At 37.6% G+C, this 18,536-nt stretch overlaps 1 protein-coding gene across 2 annotated transcripts in view; it reads left to right on the forward strand.

Annotated features, from left to right (window-relative positions):
• DMC1 (DNA meiotic recombinase 1) overlaps positions 1–18,536 on the forward strand; it is a 37,252-nt gene that overhangs the window by 12,626 nt on the left and 6,090 nt on the right. The window contains exons 8-12 of one of the 2 annotated variants that reach the window (XM_055329208.1): positions 4,226–4,317; positions 4,730–4,803; positions 4,933–5,047; positions 5,405–5,465; positions 17,081–17,197. In XM_055329208.1, coding sequence (XP_055185183.1) covers positions 4,226–4,317; positions 4,730–4,803; positions 4,933–5,047; positions 5,405–5,465; positions 17,081–17,197 — 459 coding nt within the window. The remainder of the gene's footprint in view (positions 1–4,225; positions 4,318–4,729; positions 4,804–4,932; positions 5,048–5,404; positions 5,466–17,080; positions 17,198–18,536) is intronic. The other variant, XM_055329209.1, reaches the window with a different exon arrangement.

Here is an 18,536-nt window from a genome sequence, read left to right on the forward strand (position 1 = left end):
ATACTTTTGCAATATTCTAGGCAAGTAATGAGAGCTTGATCTAGGTTGGAAGCAGGAAGAATAAAAAAAAAAAGGACAAGGGGTGCCTGGCTAATCAATCAGTGGAGCATGCGATTCTTGACCTCACGGTTGTAGGTTCAAGCCTCATGTTGGGTATAAAGATTATTTAAAAATAAGAATCTTGGGCAGCCCGGGTGGCTCAGCGGTTTAGCGCTGCCTTCAGCTTGCGGCGTGATCCTGGAATCCCGGGATCGAGTCCCACATCGGGCTCCCTGCATGGAGCGTGCTTCTCCCTCTGCCTGTGTCTCTTCCCCTCTCTCTGTGTTTCTCATGAATAAATAAGTAAATAAAATATTTTTTAAAAATAAGAATCTTAGAAAAAAGGGACAAGAAATATTAGGGAGGAAAATTAATAGGACTTGATGACTATATTTGGTAGACAAAGGAGAGGTTTGAGAAACTACTAGATACTGGAAGAATAGATACTGGAAGAATCTATTTTTGTCTAGATACTGGAAGAATAATGACACTGAAGACAGAATTGGGAAAATCATGTTTCAGACAAAGGGTGTATTTCATTTTGGTGTGTTAAATATGAGGAACAGGAGGACATCCACATGGCAGTTGGAAATGTTGGACTCGGTCTGAGAAGGGGCAGGGCCAGAGATATAGATGGAATAAACAAAAAGGGCAAGAGAACTTACAAGAGAGGAGAACTGAGAACATAACTTCCGAATGTGCCTAAGTTTAGGAAGAGGGACCTAAAAAAGAGGATGCCATAGAGACAGAGGAAGTAGGAGGAAATCTGGTTGTAGAAGCTGAACAAAAGGAAAGTTTCAAGAAGAAAAGGGCAGTCAGCACTGTTCCATGAAGAGAGAGTTAGAGAGATAAGGCACAAACTGGGAAAGATCACTGAGGTTTGAAATTAGGAATCCAAGAGAGCATTTGCAGTAAAGGAAGATGGCGGAAGCTTATTGCAAATAAAGTACAAAGAATGGAGACAGTGTGTTATTAGAAGAAGAAATACAGTAATTTGAGGTATCAGGTTCAGAGAAAATTGTTTTTAACAATAGAAAAGACTTGCACAAAAAAAAAAAAAAGACTTGCACAAGTTTGTTAGGCTGTTCACAATGAAGCCCCAGCCTAGCTCTCCAAGTTCATTACTCACTATTACCACTATTAGAGGCAAAAGGATCCAGTCTGTTCTAGTCTAACATTATTGTCTCTAAAACATGAATACATTGTACATCAGCAATTAGTTAGATTTAACTATAAAGATATTCATTATGTTTGTTCATTATGGTTTCTTGAATCCTTAATTTTCTTTCCTGTAGCTTTGTTTTATCAAAATACCTACTCAAGTCATTCTTATAGAAAAGTAATCTAGGTGGTAAGCTTTGAGCCCTAGCATGTCTGAAAATGCCTTTATTTTGCTCTCACTCTTAAATGTGAATCTGGCCATAGAGAAATATGTATGGTGTATTTCTATCCTCCCTGAATATTTGAACTGTCTATCCCTACCTCAGAGCCTTTCTGAATCATACAAATCCATTAAAGGTCCTCCTTTGAAGGCCTGCTTTTTCTAATCTTCTCTAATTACCCAAAATTAAGAACCTTGTCTTTCTTATTTTGCTATAGAATATACTATCTAAAATACTCTCTTAGAAGGAAACAAAAACAAACCCAGAACCAAGTGCAGAAGACTTGATTTGGAAATAATGGGCATGAGAAGACCTGAAGGAGACTCCAAACTTGGGAAAGAGGGTGGAATGCCATGTAGCATTTCAGTAATGCAGCTAGAGTTCAGCTAGTTTCAGAAATAATTGATTAATAATGGTTCTTGAAGAGGGAGGAATGGTTCTTGCAGATGAGCAGCCACTGTTTGGACAATTTGGATTTTATCAAGAATGGTAGAGAGGAACAGTTAGGAACCAAGTCATATGCAAGAAGGAGTAGGGAGGACAGCTGAGGGGGAACAAGGACATTCAAGAGCGCCAATGGAATGTTCTCATTCCTTTAGTATTTTTGTTTTTAAGATTTTATTATTTAGAGAGAGAGTGAGACCATGAGCAGAGGGAGCGGGAGAAAGAATCTCAAGCAGTGAACACAGAGCCCATGGCTCACAATTCTGAGATCATGACCTGAGCCAAAACCAAAAGTTGGCTACTTAACTAACTGCACCACCCAGGTGCCCATCCTTTAGTTTCTCTTACATGTACACTGCTTTGTCTTAATATTTTCCTTTTTATGTGTTTATATTTTGCCTTCTTATGTTTTACATTTACCTATAATATGGATTGTTTTACCACTCCTTATATTTTCCACAATGCATTGGTAATTGGTTAACAATTACCAATTAATTGGTTAGCAATTGAAATGGTAATCAATTCCATATGGTGATTGGTTAACAAATTTTTATAGGTTGATTTGAACTTCCCTTCAGCATAAGCCCAACTTTTACACTTTTCAATCACATAGTAACCAGGTTCTGTAAAAAGTGATGTAGTGAAAAGCATTTTTACTGTGTTTTCTAGTTCCTTGCCCTCTTTGACCTGTCCACCAAAAACATCTACTGGGTACACTCAGTAGCAATGGAAGATTTTAATGATTGTCACTGAAGCTCTGAAGAAAAAACACAACGTTGTGCATTAGGATATAGATGGCTGGGAAAGCATAAAGACAATCCAATTCTACATATATGGAACTAGTTGTAAATGTCACAAGTAAAATTGTAAATTGTCCTCATTTTATAGTTATGGTATGATCAGTACTATACAAACACTGTAAACAAAGTGAAATGAGAACACAGACGTGGATTTTCTTTTAGCTCACTTTACTTCAGAGAATACTGTAGACATATTTGGGATCACCAAAAACCTTAAAAAATGTTGGTTATTCCTTTATAAATTTGATAGTTATAAATGATTATTAGCATCTTCCTTTTTAGAATACCTTTGCAGGTGCACTGAATTTGCCTCCCTATGAATTTACTAATTTCAGAAAGTTAACACACAAGTCCTTTAGAAGAAGGTAGATTTTAAACCCTAAACAAACCCAAAACCATAGATTGGGAATTTCCTTCTGATCCTTGAAATTACGTTTTTTTTTTTTAAAGATTTTATTTTTGGGTGGCTCATTGGTTGAGCATCTGCTTCAGCTCAAGGCATGATCCTGGAATCCTGGGATCAAGTCCTCCATCAGGCTTGCACAGGGAGCCTGCTTCTCCCTCTGCCTATGTCTCTGCCTCTCTCTCTCTCTCTGTGCCTCTCATGAATAAATAAATAAAATCTTTTTTAAAAATAGATTTTATTTTTTTTTTAAATTTTTTTTTTTATTATTTATTTATGATAGTCACAGAGAGAGAGAGAGAGGCAGAGACACAGGCAGAGGGAGAAGCAGGCTCCATGCACCGGGAGCCCGACGTGGGATTCGATCTCGGGTCTCCAGGATCGCGCCCTGGGCCAAAGGCAAGCGCCAAACCGCTGCGCCACCCAGGGATCCCAATAGATTTTATTTTTAAGTAATCTCTACACACAATGCGGGCCTTGAACTCATAACACTAACATCAAGAGTTGCATGCTTGAATGACTGAGCCAGGCACCCCATGATCCTTGAAATTTCTTTTTGATCCTTTTCTTCATATAGTCAAATTTATCATTTGTTGGCAACTGGTGGTTAACAGTATATGAAATTATTTCATATTGAACAAGTGAGGAGTTTAAAGAGAGTGAATTAATTCACTTTGAAGTGACTTGAATTATAATTCAGTGATATTATCTTCCTAGAATAGATCTATTTTTATAGAACTGAGATCAAATGAGAGTCACAAATCTTAGTTTCTACTTTTTCCTCTTGTAACTGATTTGCTACATAATCCTGAGTCATTTGCCTAAACTGATTGTGAGTGTCTTCATCTGTAAAATGTAATATAGGCCATAACAAATAGTTTCCAAAGTTATGGTAAGGATTCGAGTATTTAATATTAAATTCATCACTTCCTCATCATTTCTATCACTGTTATCACTAAGTTATTTATTAATTGGGCACTTAGGAAAAAGAAAATCTGATATAGATTTTAAGTGATTATTGGCATCCTCCAGAGTACCTTTGCAGGTACGACGTTTGCCTCTCTGTTAGTTTACTTACTTAAAGTATTATTTTTTGTAGTTGTTCTAAACTTTTTTTGGAATTGATTTATTGGATCCTTAATCTTGGCATACTCCAGTCGTCCGGATCGCCTTCGAGACATTGCTGACCGCTTCAATGTAGACCATGATGCAGTACTGGACAATGTACTTTATGCACGTGCTTATACGAGTAAGAGTCCCATGTAATTGGATGGTTGGGCTGTTTTCAGGTTGGCAGCACTGATTTACTATTTGAGTGATACTTATAACATTTTGACACTGTTCTATTCTCTTTTCATTTTACTTTCCTCCAAATTTATTTAGTGAGTCCACAGATTTTTTCATCTGGCAAGCCCTGAGAGTAAAATGCCCTCAAATGATTTCTTTTTCTTCTCTTTGAAATGGAGAGTAACATTCTTTTTGGATAATGTAGCATTTGGCATGCATGCTAAGGTAGAATGTAGAAATCATATTTAATAAATCCATGAATAATTAAGAAAATCCTTTCAGGACTCTCTTTTGCCTGACTCCAAGAACATAAATGAACCTAGTCTCTGCCTCTTCTAGCTTTTATAAAATGTTCTCACTGCATTTCCCACCAGGTGAACATCAGATGGAGCTACTTGATTATGTAGCAGCAAAGTTCCATGAAGAAGCTGGCATCTTCAAGCTATTGGTACAAGCTTTTAAATACTGCTGCCTCAAAGAGCTATTTAGTGTATTGTTTTTCTTCTATTGATTCCAATCCAAATTTATATCTTTCCATTTTCAAATGCTTATTTATTTTTACTTTAATCCTGTGCAGATCATTGATTCAATAATGGCACTTTTTCGAGTGGATTTCAGCGGTCGCGGGGAGTTGGCTGAACGGCAACAAAAATTGGCCCAGATGTTGTCACGACTCCAAAAAATCTCAGAAGGTAGATTTTTAAAATAAGTGGCGCTATCAGAATAGCATCTGTGACTGTTGAGTAGGCTTTGCAGAGAAGCTTAGAATAATGTTGGGAGGCAATACATATTTAAAAAATAAAATTACCTTGATGGGAATGCAACTGTTTTTTTTAAACCAAAATACTGATTCTAATACAATAAGTACCTAAATAGTAATAACAGTAGTAACTTTAAATAAATTAACTTACGTTATAAATTAGAAAATAGGAATGTAATATTGTTTATAAAATAACTTCATAGTACAGTGTTCATAAACTTTGAAACCTAAGCAATGAACTTTTTATATTGCTATTCTCTTAGTTTCTTAATTTTATTTCTTGATGCAGAATATAATGTGGCTGTGTTTGTGACCAATCAAATGACTGCTGATCCAGGAGCAACTATGACGTAAGCCTCAATAGTCTGCTTTTGTATTTCACAAAGGTTAACACCAAAAGGGTTAGAGTGGAGAATAGAAAATAATTCCAAAATGATCAAGTCCCAATGTGGGCACAAATATATCACAAATCACTCTATTACACAGTGCATATTACTTCATAATTACAAATATTGCTTGTTATCTAGTGTCTATTTTTCTCTAGTTCTTTATAGAATAAAGCAATTCTTTAACCACTTTCAGGGATACTTTGGGCTCCTCTTTTGTCTAGGACTAAAAGGATATTGGAGGATGAGAAAAAGATTAAAATTTATATTTCATATACATGAATGGCTTCTATTGTACTGATAAGTTGTCAGTCTAAAAACCAAAAAAAAATGGAGGCTCTCTGCAGGATATACAAGAGATACGTTTATAAGAGGTCTTATGAGAGATGTCTCCTGTTAGAAGAAACAGAATTTCAGTTCACACTTAGGCATGTTCAGAATCTGTTGAGGTGTTTGTGCACATTATATACTTATTGATGGCTCTGCTTGACAGATGGCAGTGAACAGAAAGGCAAGGAGAGCTAAATAAAGTAGGATGATGAAAACAGAAAATTCAAAGAAAGATTAGTTGCCACCATCAAACATTTTGAGCATGATGTATCTGAAAAAGCAATCAAAATTACCCTGAATTCGTGATGTCAATCTTTCCAATAAGTTTTTATTTAGAAAATTGTTTAACCACAGAAAAGTTGCAAGACTAGTACAAGTGAAGACACATACATCATTCACCTACGCTCATCTATTGTAAACATTTGCCACATTTTTTTCTCTCTCATGTTTTGTGTATGTATGTGTATAAGCTCTCTTTCTCCATACATACACACATATACTCAAATATATATTATATTTTGGTGAACCATTTGAGAGGTCTTCCACCTGAATCGTTGAGAATTATTTACAGACATTATGACACTTCCCCTCTTATAATCCAGCATATTTCTTGTAAGAACAAGAACATTCTCCTACATAACCACAACACAACTATCAGTCAGGAAATTTAACATTGGCACGTGTTATCTAACTTAAATTTATATTCCAGGGCCTCCAATTGTCTCAATAATGTCCATTATAGGGGCTCCTGGGTGGCTCAGTCAGTTAACCAGCTGCCTTCGGCTCAGCACATGATCCCAGGAGCCTGAGATCCAGCCCCACATTGGGCTCCTTGCTCAGCAGGAAATCTGCTTCTACCTCTCCCTGCCCCCTGCTTCCGCTTTCTCTCACTCTCTCTCTCTCTCAAATAAATAAGTAAAATCTTTTTTTTTAACATCCATTATAGTTGTTGCGGTTTTTAAATTTTATTTTTGATTCAGGACTAATTGAGGATCATGCACTGCTTGGAGTTAGTGGTCTTGTCTCTTTAGTCTCCTTTAATCAGAATGGCTCTTTAGCATTTGTGTTAGGCTTTTATGACTCTGACAGTTTTGAAGAGCACAGGCCAACTGTTTTTCAGAATGTCCCTCAATTTGTAGGGTATTTTTCCTCATTATTTAAGATATTAAACTCTTGGGCAGGAAAATTACATAAGCAATATTGTGGCCTTCTCCATAGATCATCAGGAGGCATATGATGGCAGTTTGTCCCATTATTAGTGATGTGAACTTTGATCATGTAATTAAGATGGTGTTCACAAGATTTCTCCATTATAAAAGACCTTTTCGCCTTTATAATGAGTAAGTAACTTGTGGCATGTGTAAGAGCAATCTGAGACGTGTAAATATCATGTTCTGCAATAAGCTCTCACCAGTTGGTTTAACATCCATTGAAGATTCTTGCTTAAATCAATTATTACTATGATGATTACAATATAGCTTTATTTAAAATGAAGGCAGTACATAATAACTTAGTAGCAGATAAATGGGTCATTGACATATGTGTTTGAAGATATTTGATATTTGCAAATTGTACTGAAACAAATGTTTCTCTCTTTAGGCATTTTCTTTGTTTTTTTATTATTTTTTAAAGATTTTATTTTATTATTATTTTTAAAGATTTTATTTATTTATTCATGAGAGACACAGAAAGAGAGAGAGAGGCAGAGACAGAGAGAGCAGAGCAGGCAGAGGGAGAAGCAGGCTCCATTCAGGGAGCCTGATGTGGGATTCGATCAGAGGTCTCCAGGATCACACCCTGGGTTGAAGGCAGCGCTAAACTGCTGAGGCACCCAGGCTGCCCAAGATTTTATTTTTAAGTAATCTCCACAGCCAGTGTGGGGCTCAAACCCCAATCCTGAGATCAAGAGTTGCATGCTCAACTGACTGAGCCAGTGAGGTGTCCCTATCTTTTTATTTCTTAAAAGATTTTATTTTTAAGTAACCTCTACCTAGTGTGGGGCACAAACACACAACCCTGGGACTGAGAGTTACATAATCCACCAACCAAACCAGCCAGGTGCCCCTCTTCAGGCATTTTCTAAACTAACCCTAAAAGTATCGCTGCATCTTCTGCAATTTGTATCTCTTACTTTTCAATACGCTTTTATGAGTATTTTCTACTTCATCCCGGGAAATTCCAATGTGAAAACATATTAACTACATGCATGGTATTAAGCAAGATAAAAAGATTGAGGAGGGGGGAATCAATCACTTATTCATTCAACAAATACTTATTGAAAATCTATTATGTATCAAAATTCTGGGAATTCACTAGTGCACAAAAAAGACTATGTGCCTTGTCTCTATAAAGAAGAAAATAAATGATGTCCATTTAACTCAGAATTGTTAAAACTTGGTAGGTCATGCGTTGTCTGTAGCCCTTGAGTGGTTAAGGCAATCTTCTCCATTTTATAGGGTGTCTTTCATACACAGGACATGAAGTACTTCACAAAGAGAATAATTTTAAACTGAAGAGAAATGGAAGATTTTCAGGGCTCACTTTAAAAAGAGAAAATGACTCATTGGCTCAGAGGGAGGAAGTGGGTTGCATTCAAATAAAACAGTACAAGTTAAAGAGCAATGTTCTTTCTTCAGGTGTGGGGAGGGAACACTGCAGAGGCCAGAATTGTCTATCTGGGGTTAAAAGGCAAAGGAAATCTGTTGAAATTAGGTCAGACAGGGGTTCTTTTTCTTGTATTTGTAGAACGTTTCAAAAAGAGTAAAACCATTTTGAATTGACTCCAATAAGACAATGAAAGGAGAAATAGAGAGATGACAGAAAGAAACAATTGTAGGACCTAGGGAGGGGAGATTTATAGTGAAGTGAATTGAGACCCAGAGAAGGTAGTAAAGACTAGTATTTTTGCTGGGTGACTCTGCTTTGTAACCTCATCTCCTCCATGGAGCCAACTTGTGAGAAATCAGGGTTCACTATAATTAGTATATTCTAGGGCAGCCTGGGTGGCTCAGCGGTTTAGCGCCATCTTCAGCCCAGGGCGTGATCCTGGAGACCCGGGATCGAGTCTCGCATTGGGTTCCCTGCATAGAACCTGCTTCTCCCTCTGCCTGTGTCTCTGCCTCTCTGTCTCTCTCATGAATAAATAAATAAAATCTTTACAAAAAAAAAAAGTCTTAAAAATAATTAGCATATTCTAAAGTATATTAAATTTTAACAATTTTAAATTGTCTTTATATAAAACACATAGATTGCCACAACTAAATGAAAAAGAAATAAAAAAACAGTACAGTTTTAAACTAGAGGATCTCAAATGCTATCAGAAAACCTCCCAGAAAGAAAATCTTTGTTTCTCAGTGTTGAAAAACTCCACGCTGAGCTTGCCTAGGACCTGTCAGAGAAATACCACTATAATTGGTATGAGTCCCCAAGTATGCTGACAATAATTGAGGCTTATATCCCATGCATTATACTTGATGGCACATCGTATTAAAAAGGAACAAAATTATAGAGGCGAGGAGCTGCTGTATGATACAGCAAAGCATTAGCTCCTAGATGAGATTTACAGATACAGATTTTAGAACTAGAATGACCCAGGTGATGAAGGCCTGGAGATAAAAAGTGAAAGTATCAGCCTGCAAAGCTCCACACCAGGGCAGATAATATGAGCAACAAATAAGACCATGATGTTGCCACCTACTTCGTTTGTGTATTTGCTTTGCTAAAACAAAAAGTCATCTTAGAACATTTGCAGTCTTGTAAAAGTGCAGTTTATTCTCTAAGGGTGTCACCGACCAATCCAACATTATTTGTATGAGTTAAGAGGCAGTATGGTTAAAGGAAAAACATTAAGCCAAGTTCACTAGCATAGTGACCTTGAGCAAGTCATTTAAACTATTTGAACTGCAGGGGCGCCTGGCTAGCTCAGTCAGAAGAGCATGCAGATCTTGAGCTTGAGGTTGTGAGTTCAAGGCCTACTTAAATAAAATTAAAACTTTAAAATAAATAAATAAAAATAAACTATATGAACTTCATTAAGAGATTAAGAGGACTTATATTTATTGATTGCTTACCATGTGCCAGGTGCTTTTATGCATTATCATACATAAAACGATAGCCTCCTTGAGCCTCCCTGTTCTTTGTATAAAGTCAGTCTCAGATTGTTTTCTGTGCCCCCTTCCCAAACCCCAGAATTCCATCTTCAAACTTTTGAAAAAAAAGTGTAGATTTTTATGCGTATTTTATGAGAAAATGGCAGGAGGGGGAGATTACTTAACAAAACTTCTTAAACATACTCCTATTATTTTTATTTTTTTTGCCTTTAAGTAGACTCCGTGCTCAGTGTGGAGCCCAGTGCAGGGCTTGAATTCTCACGGCTTGACCTCATGACCCTGAGATCAAGAACTGAACTGAGATCAAGGTTCAGACACTTAACTGACTGAGCCGCCCAAGTGCCCCTAAAAATAAAATCTTAAAAATCTTCTTTCCCCCCAAATTTTTCTCCCTCTGCCTGTGTCTCTGCCTCTCTCTCCCTGTGTCTCTCATGAATAAATAAATAAAATCTTAAAAAAACACACACACACACACAAAAGCTTCCCCTTTAGCAGGTCCAAAGTACCAGGAGTTCCAGCTGTCCCTTAGGGACAGTACCAACTTGCCCTTGTGCAGTCCCCTGAAGGTCCCCACTCCAACCAGTATTTGAGGTAGATACTATTATTATTCCTAATTTGTAAAGGAGGAAACAGAGGCCCAGAGTATCTACTTGCTCAAGCATCCAGTTTAAAAACGGGAGCCAAGATTTGAACCCAGGTATCTTTGATTTCAAAGTTGATGCTCTTTTAGCCTCTCTGTGCTACCCTCCCTATCCCACTCCTAGGAAAATATCAGCTGCCCTACTGTCACCATAATCTTGTACTTCATGACTAGAGCTCCCTGATTTGACATTGGGAGGTCAGGCTGTTCTGGGTCTTACCCTCAACGATGTCATACGCTCTGTCCTGTTCAACCAGCGGAGGGTAAATGACACAATCTCTCTTGACCTCTCTTTATTCCTAATATCCACCCCCTCTTCCTCCTCCTCATCATACTCTCCCATTCCCTGAGAAAAGGAGGAAAGAAGAAAAGAAAATATGAAAGAAGGGGAGGGATCCCTGGGTGGCGCAGCGGTTTGGCGCCTGCCTTTGGCCCAGGGCGCGATCCTGGAGACCCGGGATCGAATCCCACATCGGGCTCCCGGTGCATGGAGCCTGCTTCTCCCTCTGCCTGTGTCTCTGCCTCTCTCTCTCTCACTGTGTGCCTATCATAAATAAATAAAAAAAAATAAAAATAAAAATAAAAAAGAAAGAAGGGGAAATAAGAATAGGCTGAAGGAGGAATGTGGGTGGTTTTCTGAAGCTGTTTTTACTAGGTCAGAAATAGAAGTAAATTAAAGCCCTCTAAAAGGATGCTGAATGCTGCATCTTCTTGTACTTTACCCCGAGCCTTGGTTATAACAACTAAAATACTCGGGAAGTTCAAAGAAACTTTAAGAAAGTCATGGTCTACATGTCACTGAAAGAGTGGCTATTTTAGCTGAATCATTTAATTAAATAATTAAATAATCATAGCTACCATTTATTGAGTATCTCTTATGTGCTGAGATCAGGGTAAGGGTAGAGCTAATGTACATAAATGACCTGGCACAGTTCCTGGCATGTAGGTACTCAATGAGTTATATTAAATATATCTTGAATCCTTATGACAGCCTTAAGAGGTAATATCTTTTTGTTCCCATGTTACAGTTAAAGAAACTGAATTTCATAAAGGTGAGGAACTAGTCCAAAGTAGCATTGATAATGTGTGGTTGAGTCAGGATTAGGAAAGCAGATAATTGTAGGCACTGGGCTAATGCCTTACCTAAACTATTTCATTCTATTCTTACAAATACTCTACCAGTTAGGTACCTGATTACCCAGCATTTAAAATGAAGAAACAACACTTATTATGCTTAAACAATTTTCCTGAGGTCACATGGTTGGCTGGTAAGCCAAAACTTGAACCCAGGTCTAACTTCAATGTTCGCTTATACACCACACAGTACATCAGGGCCATATAAGCCTGGGAAAAGGTTGACAAGCTGTCATTTGAGAAACTTTGCGGGGTATATACATTACCCTGGTGAATTTACCAGAGTTCAAGGCCCTCAGCCTTATAGGTAGAGATTTTATTTTGTCACCAACTGAGAACCAATTCATCTCTTGGAGCAGATTCACATTAATCAAGCTCAAGAGACTCAATGAAAGATTAGAGGGGCAGTTTACTGACAATGAAAAATGTAACTACATTTGAGGTTCTTGTGACCAGTGCATTCTCTCCCTGTAGGTGGATCTCTATAGGAATTCAAATTTTATTTAAAAAAAAAAACAAATTTTATTTTATTTTTATTTTTTTAAAGATTGTATTTATTTATTCATGAGAGACACAGAGAGAAAGGCAGAGAGGCAGAGACACAGGTAGAGGGAGAAGCAGGCTCCACGCAGGGAACCCGACGTGGTACTTGATCTCCAGGATCACATTCTGGGCTGAAGGCAGCGCTAAACCACCGGGCTGCGCATCCGGGCTGCCCAGAATTCAAATTTTAATCCAAAGTTATTCACTAAATATGGAATCATAGCAAAAGGAAATAATTGGATGAGTTAAGAAGAGCATCTGCCACATACTAAGGACTCAATAAATCTTAGCTGTTATTGTTATTACTAATACCCATCTGTGCCAGAGGAGAGAGAAACCATGAATTACCTAAACTTACATGCGAAGTTTGTGTATATACATATGTGCATTTTTCTGGGGGAGAGTCTGTGTCTTTTATTAAATTATCAAAGTGTTGGGCACCTGGGTGGCTCAGCGGTTGAGCATCTGCCTTCAGCTCAGGTCATGATCCCAGAATCCGGGATCAAGTCCCACATCAGGCTCCCAGCATGGATCCTGCTTCTCCCTCTGCCTGTGTTTCTGCCTCTCTCTGTGTCTGTCATGAATAAATAAATAAAATCTTTAAAAAAATTATCAAAGTGTTAGCGACCTATAAGAAAGGTTAAGAGCCATAAATTCTACATAAAATTCTACACAGAATCCTCAACACCTTGATGGAGCAAGTAAAATTTGAATTGACTTGATATTCTTCCAGAGCTAAGGTTGTTATAGCATGTAGCAATCTATTTTGATTAACTATAACCTCATTATGAGTTACTTTTGAGGACATTTTTCTTCCTATAATATCTTTACTATATTTTTTAGTACTTTTGAACATCTATAATTTATTTCCCCATTTATTTTATTCAAAATCATCTCCCTTTGGAGATGACATTTTTTTTGAGATAATATTCTTAATATTCAGGCTCTTCACCCAGAGTAATCAGTAACAAGCAGTAGTACCTATTCTCTTTTTGCATAAGGAATCACATTTAAAAATAATAATAATAAGGTACCACATTGGTAACAGCAAGCAATAATTTGCTAAGGAAATAATCATGGCTATACATCTAAAAGCTCTACCTTTCTGCTCTTTAGATTATCAGTAATGGGGTGGGGGTAGGATTACTTCATTAGAGAGAAAGTTTATCTCCTTTTCCATTTGCCTTTCTGTCAGAACATCCTTCAAATGCTCCTTGAATTATAGCTTCTTTGAAATGTGTATCCAAATCTGTATCCAAAAGAATATAGATCAGGGAGACCCAAATTTCCTCTCTTCTATTCATTTAACAATATTTATACAGTGCCTTTTATATTATAGGTGCTTTTCTAGGTCCTAGTGTTACAAAGATAAACAAGGATTTAGAGTATAGTAGGGGAATGAGACCTATACATTAAAAATTAAAATGTAGGGGCACCTGACTGGTTCAGTTGGTGAAGCATGTGACACTTGATATCAGGGTTGTGAGTTTAAGCCCCACATTAGATGTGGAGTCTACTTAATGAAAAAAAATTACAGTGTAGAATGCTTTAAAAGAGGAATATACTGTAATATGAGAACACAGACAAGAAGGCTCTACTCTGTTTCAGAAGTTCAGGCAAGGTTTGCAAGAAGGGATGACATTAGATGTGTGAGTAGGAGCTAAGTGAACAAACACAGTGGGGAAAGGGGCTTTTGTTGCAAGGAATTGTGTGTGCAGAGGCACTGAAGTATAAGAAGGCTTGTTGGAATAAGGAAATAGCAAAGTTTGAGAGGGAAGAAGGAAGGATGACTACAACCATAGCTAAGTATGGATGGAAAGCTGAGGAAGCAGATGGAAAGAAGAGGACGTTAAGGGATCTTCCTCTTAAAAACATTCATTTCTTTTTTACAAAGAAGCAAGGTTTGTCATCCACGATGAAAGGACGAGAATGGAAAGGGTGCTTACGGAGACTAACCACGCTCAAATAGGAGAATTACTAAGCAGTACCAAGAGACCATCTGTGAGAACTAGTAACATAGCTGTTGAAACTTCTCTCCACCCCTTTAGCTGACTATGTTTGTCTCCTCTTGGTAGAAATTTCTAACTGGTCTACTTTCTGTGGAAGCATCAATCTTTCTACAGTCCAATATTCTCCTTGATATTTTTATAATTTCTGTATCTTACGTTTTTGAGCACCCACTGTGTAGCTGGTTGCTACAAAGTTGTTGTTTTTTTTTAAAGATTTTATTTATTTATTCATGAGACACACAGGGAGTGAGGCAGAGGGAAAAGCAGGATCCATGTAGGGTGCCCACTTTGGGACTCGATCCCCGGACTGTGGGATCATGCCCTGAGCTGAAGGCAGGTGCTCAACCCCTGAGCTACCCAGGCATCCCACTGCAAGGTCAAATACAGTATTGTCCGCCTTTAAGGAGCTTAGTGACAGGTGATAGAATAGAGATTGAGAGTAAATATAATAGGTGAATAATAATAATAGCACTAAAGGCACAATATGAAAAGTGCATTAGTCTTTTAAGACCTTTAAGAAGCACTGATAATGTAGGATGACCTGGAAAATGTAGAGCCGTTCCATTAAAAAGAGTGGCATTGATCTGTAAGCATTATATAGACAACTCAACTCTAGATATTTCATCCAACTGAGATCACATTAGCTTTACTACCCCTCAGCTGCCTGCAGAAAGCAACCTAGCCTAAAAACTTCTGAAGTTTTTATTTATATTCCACTTAGTTAACATATTGTGTAATACTAGTTTCTGGTATATAATTTAGTGATTCAGCACATCCATACATCACCCTGTGCTCATCACAAGTGGTCTCCTTAATCCCAATCACCTATTTAAGCCATTCCCTACCTCTCCACTCTGGTAACCATTAGTTTGTTCTCTATAGTTAAGAGTCTATTTCTTGATTTGCCTCTCTTTTCCCCCCTATGATCAATTGTTCTGTTTATTAAATTCCACATATGAGTGAAATCATATGGCATTTGTCTTTCTCTGACTGACTTATCTTGCTTAGCATAATACTTTCTAGCTCCATCCATGTTATTGCAAATGGCACTATTAGGTATCTACCCAAAGGATACAAAAATACTAATTTGAAGGGATTCATGCACCCTGATGTTTATAGCAGCATTATGAACAATAGCCAAATTATAGAAAGAGCACAAATGTCCATTGACTGATAAATGGATAAAGATGTGATATATAGCCTTCTGACTTAACTGCTGTCAGGGACAACTGCCTGGCTGCTACTTTCTTGATAGTGGTTTACTCCAAAACTAACTTTCTGTGTTTGTTCCAACATTGGACTTACTGAATCTTAACCAATCCTCTCCAGCCCCAACCAAGGATCTTCTGGTCCTAACTCCTGAGCCATTTAACCAAGCAGCAGTTTATAAGCAGACTCTTGATGTTATGAGCAGACTCCTTTACCAGAGAGCTTCTTATCCCTACTGCCCTACAGTCTATTTAACCTCATGTCAATCAGCTACATCCTTACTATATCATGCCTCGTGCTTAGAGTAACCAGGATTCTGAACACCTTCATGGAACAAGCATAATTTCAGTTGATTTGTAGCCATATATTCTCCCAGAGCTGAGGTTATTAGACTATGTCACAGTTTATTTTCATCAAGTATAATCTGTTAGTTTATATTCAGTTCCCTTTATTGATGATTTCAAAGCCTAGGTTTTCTTCTACATCAACTGGGATGATTATGCGGATTTTTCCCCTCTATTATGTTGATCTGGCATATTACACTGATGATTTTCCTGTGCTGAACCACTCTTGCATTTCTGAAATAAATCTTACTTGGTCATGGTGTATAATCCTTTTAATATGCTTCTGGATTTGGTTTGCTAGTATTTCATTGAGGATTTTTACATCTAGGCTTTTTTTTTTTTTTAATTCATGAGAGACACAGAGAGAGAGAGGCAGAGACATAGGTAGAGGGAGAAGCAGACCCCATACAGGGAGCCTGATGTGGAACTCGATCCCAGGACTTAAGGATCACGCCCTGAGCCAAAGGCAGGCACTTAACTGCTGAGCCACTCAGGCATCCCTACATCTAAGCTTTTTAAAAGGGTTCACTATTAGGGTTATTCAGAACCTTCACTTCTTGCCAAGTGAATGTTAGTTCCCTAGTGTGTATATCTCCTAAGATGAGTGTCAATAATATTTGTAACTACCTTGCAATCATAATATGTTTTTTGAATTCAGACATAGTAAAAACTTATCTTTTCTGTATCCTCTTTTGGAGGAATAAACTTTGAGCATCAGTGATAAAGACAAGGATATTTCCAAGATTATTCTCACTGCAAATTCGTAACAAATATGATGTTGAAGGCTTCCAACATACAGTTAATGAACAAGAAGGAGGTTCTCAATCTGCTGTCATTTATACCATGACCTCATAGGGATAATTGGATATTTCTTATTCATTAGACTAGAATAGTGCTTGACACGTGGCAGGCCATTAAAAAACATTTTTGATAAATGAATGAATAAATAAGTTTACTCTGTATTTTAAGAAAAATTGCTTACCTCCAAGAGTTATCCTAAGACAGTGAATAACATCTTATTTACGTTTTTTCCTTTTAAAAAAAATCAATCAAAACATGAACTGTACCTCATTGGACTCTTGGAAGCCTGAACTGGATAGCAGCTTCAAACCATACCCTACTCCATAGTTAACAAACGAGCCTCTGCTTGCTTAGAACACGTCCCATGCTGTCCTCCACAGAATAGTTGCCTTTTAATTGCAAATTTTACTATATATAGTCCATATGATAAAACTTGAAAAAAAGTGTTTTATTAATTCAGTTTTCAGGCAGATCCCAAAAAACCCATTGGGGGACACATTCTGGCTCATGCTTCAACAACAAGAATAAGCTTGAGAAAAGGAAGAGGAGAACTGAGAATTGCCAAGATTTATGACAGGTAAATATTTTCTCATTTTTAATCAGATTCTTGGGCATATGGCACTAAATAGAATTGCGTCTCCTGAGAGCCTGTAATTATACCACTGGCAGATCCTACAGGGATGTATTCTTCTCCTTTCTTCTGCCAAGTTTGGGTTTTTTTGAGGGGAGGGGGTTAGGTTTCTGTTTAAACATCACTTCAATAGGGAACCTGTCCATAACCTCTCAGTCTAGGCTGTACTCTATGATTTACATTCTTTCATGGTACTTTACTTATTTAATTAAGAATTATAAACAATAGGAACGCCTGGGTGGCTCAGTGGTTTAGCTCCTGCCTTCAGCCCAGGGTGTGATCCTGGAGACCCAGGATCGAGTCACATTGGGCTTCCTATGTGCTTGCTTCTCCCTCTGCCTATGTCTCTGCCTCTCTCTCTGTGTGTCTCTCATGAAGAAATAAATAAAATCTTTAAAAAAAATTATAAACAATAAATTTTTACAGAGAGACCTACTACACAAAAGCTGTTCTAGGTTCTGGGGGTAGAACAGTAACTAAAACAAAAAGACAAGTCCCTGCCCTCACAGAGCTTATATTTCACTGGTAATGATTTATATCATGCATGTCATCCATGCTAGACAGCAAATACCTCAAGGACAGGGACACTATTCTCTTGCTCACTGCTATATTCCCAATACCTGAGATGTAATAGATACAAAATATTTGTGATTGACTGACCAGCCAACCTTGAACAACAAGGCAGAGATATATAATAACTACTCAAGGGAGGAAAAAATCAACCAAAAAGAAATCACATGAGCTTCTAATCTGGTTTTTACTATGAATCACAGTACTTATTATGGGCTGTCACTGAATAAGTAGTAAATAATCAGTTCTCTCGTTTATCTGATCATTATTTAAACCATTTTGCTTTTCATGACCTGTCTCTATAGACTATAATATACAAATGCTGTGTTTTATGGGGCTTCAGCAATCCCTAGAAATCTGCTACGAATTTTCTTTGTTGAATTAAATGGGTAGTAGGGATTGCTCCATTTTTTTACTAAAATTTCGTAGTCTGTATCTTAGATTGCTGTGTTTAGAACTTTCCTAGGAGCACCTGGGTGGCTAAGTGTCAACTAGTGTCACCCCAACTGGGTGACAGTTGGTTAAGTGTCCAACTATTGGCTTCTGCTCAGGTCATGATCTCCAGGTGGGAAGATCAGACCCCAGAGTCAGACTCCCCGCTTAGCAGGGATTCTGCTTCCCCTCTCTCTCCTGCTCTGCTCCTCCCTCCCATTCATGCACTCTCTCAGAAATAAATAAATAATTAATTAATTTAAAAACTTTCCTAAACACTTTC

Source organism: Nyctereutes procyonoides, unplaced genomic scaffold, assembly GCF_905146905.1.
Source record: "Nyctereutes procyonoides isolate TBG_1078 unplaced genomic scaffold, NYPRO_anot_genome, whole genome shotgun sequence".
Taxonomy (NCBI): Eukaryota; Metazoa; Chordata; class Mammalia; order Carnivora; family Canidae; genus Nyctereutes; species Nyctereutes procyonoides.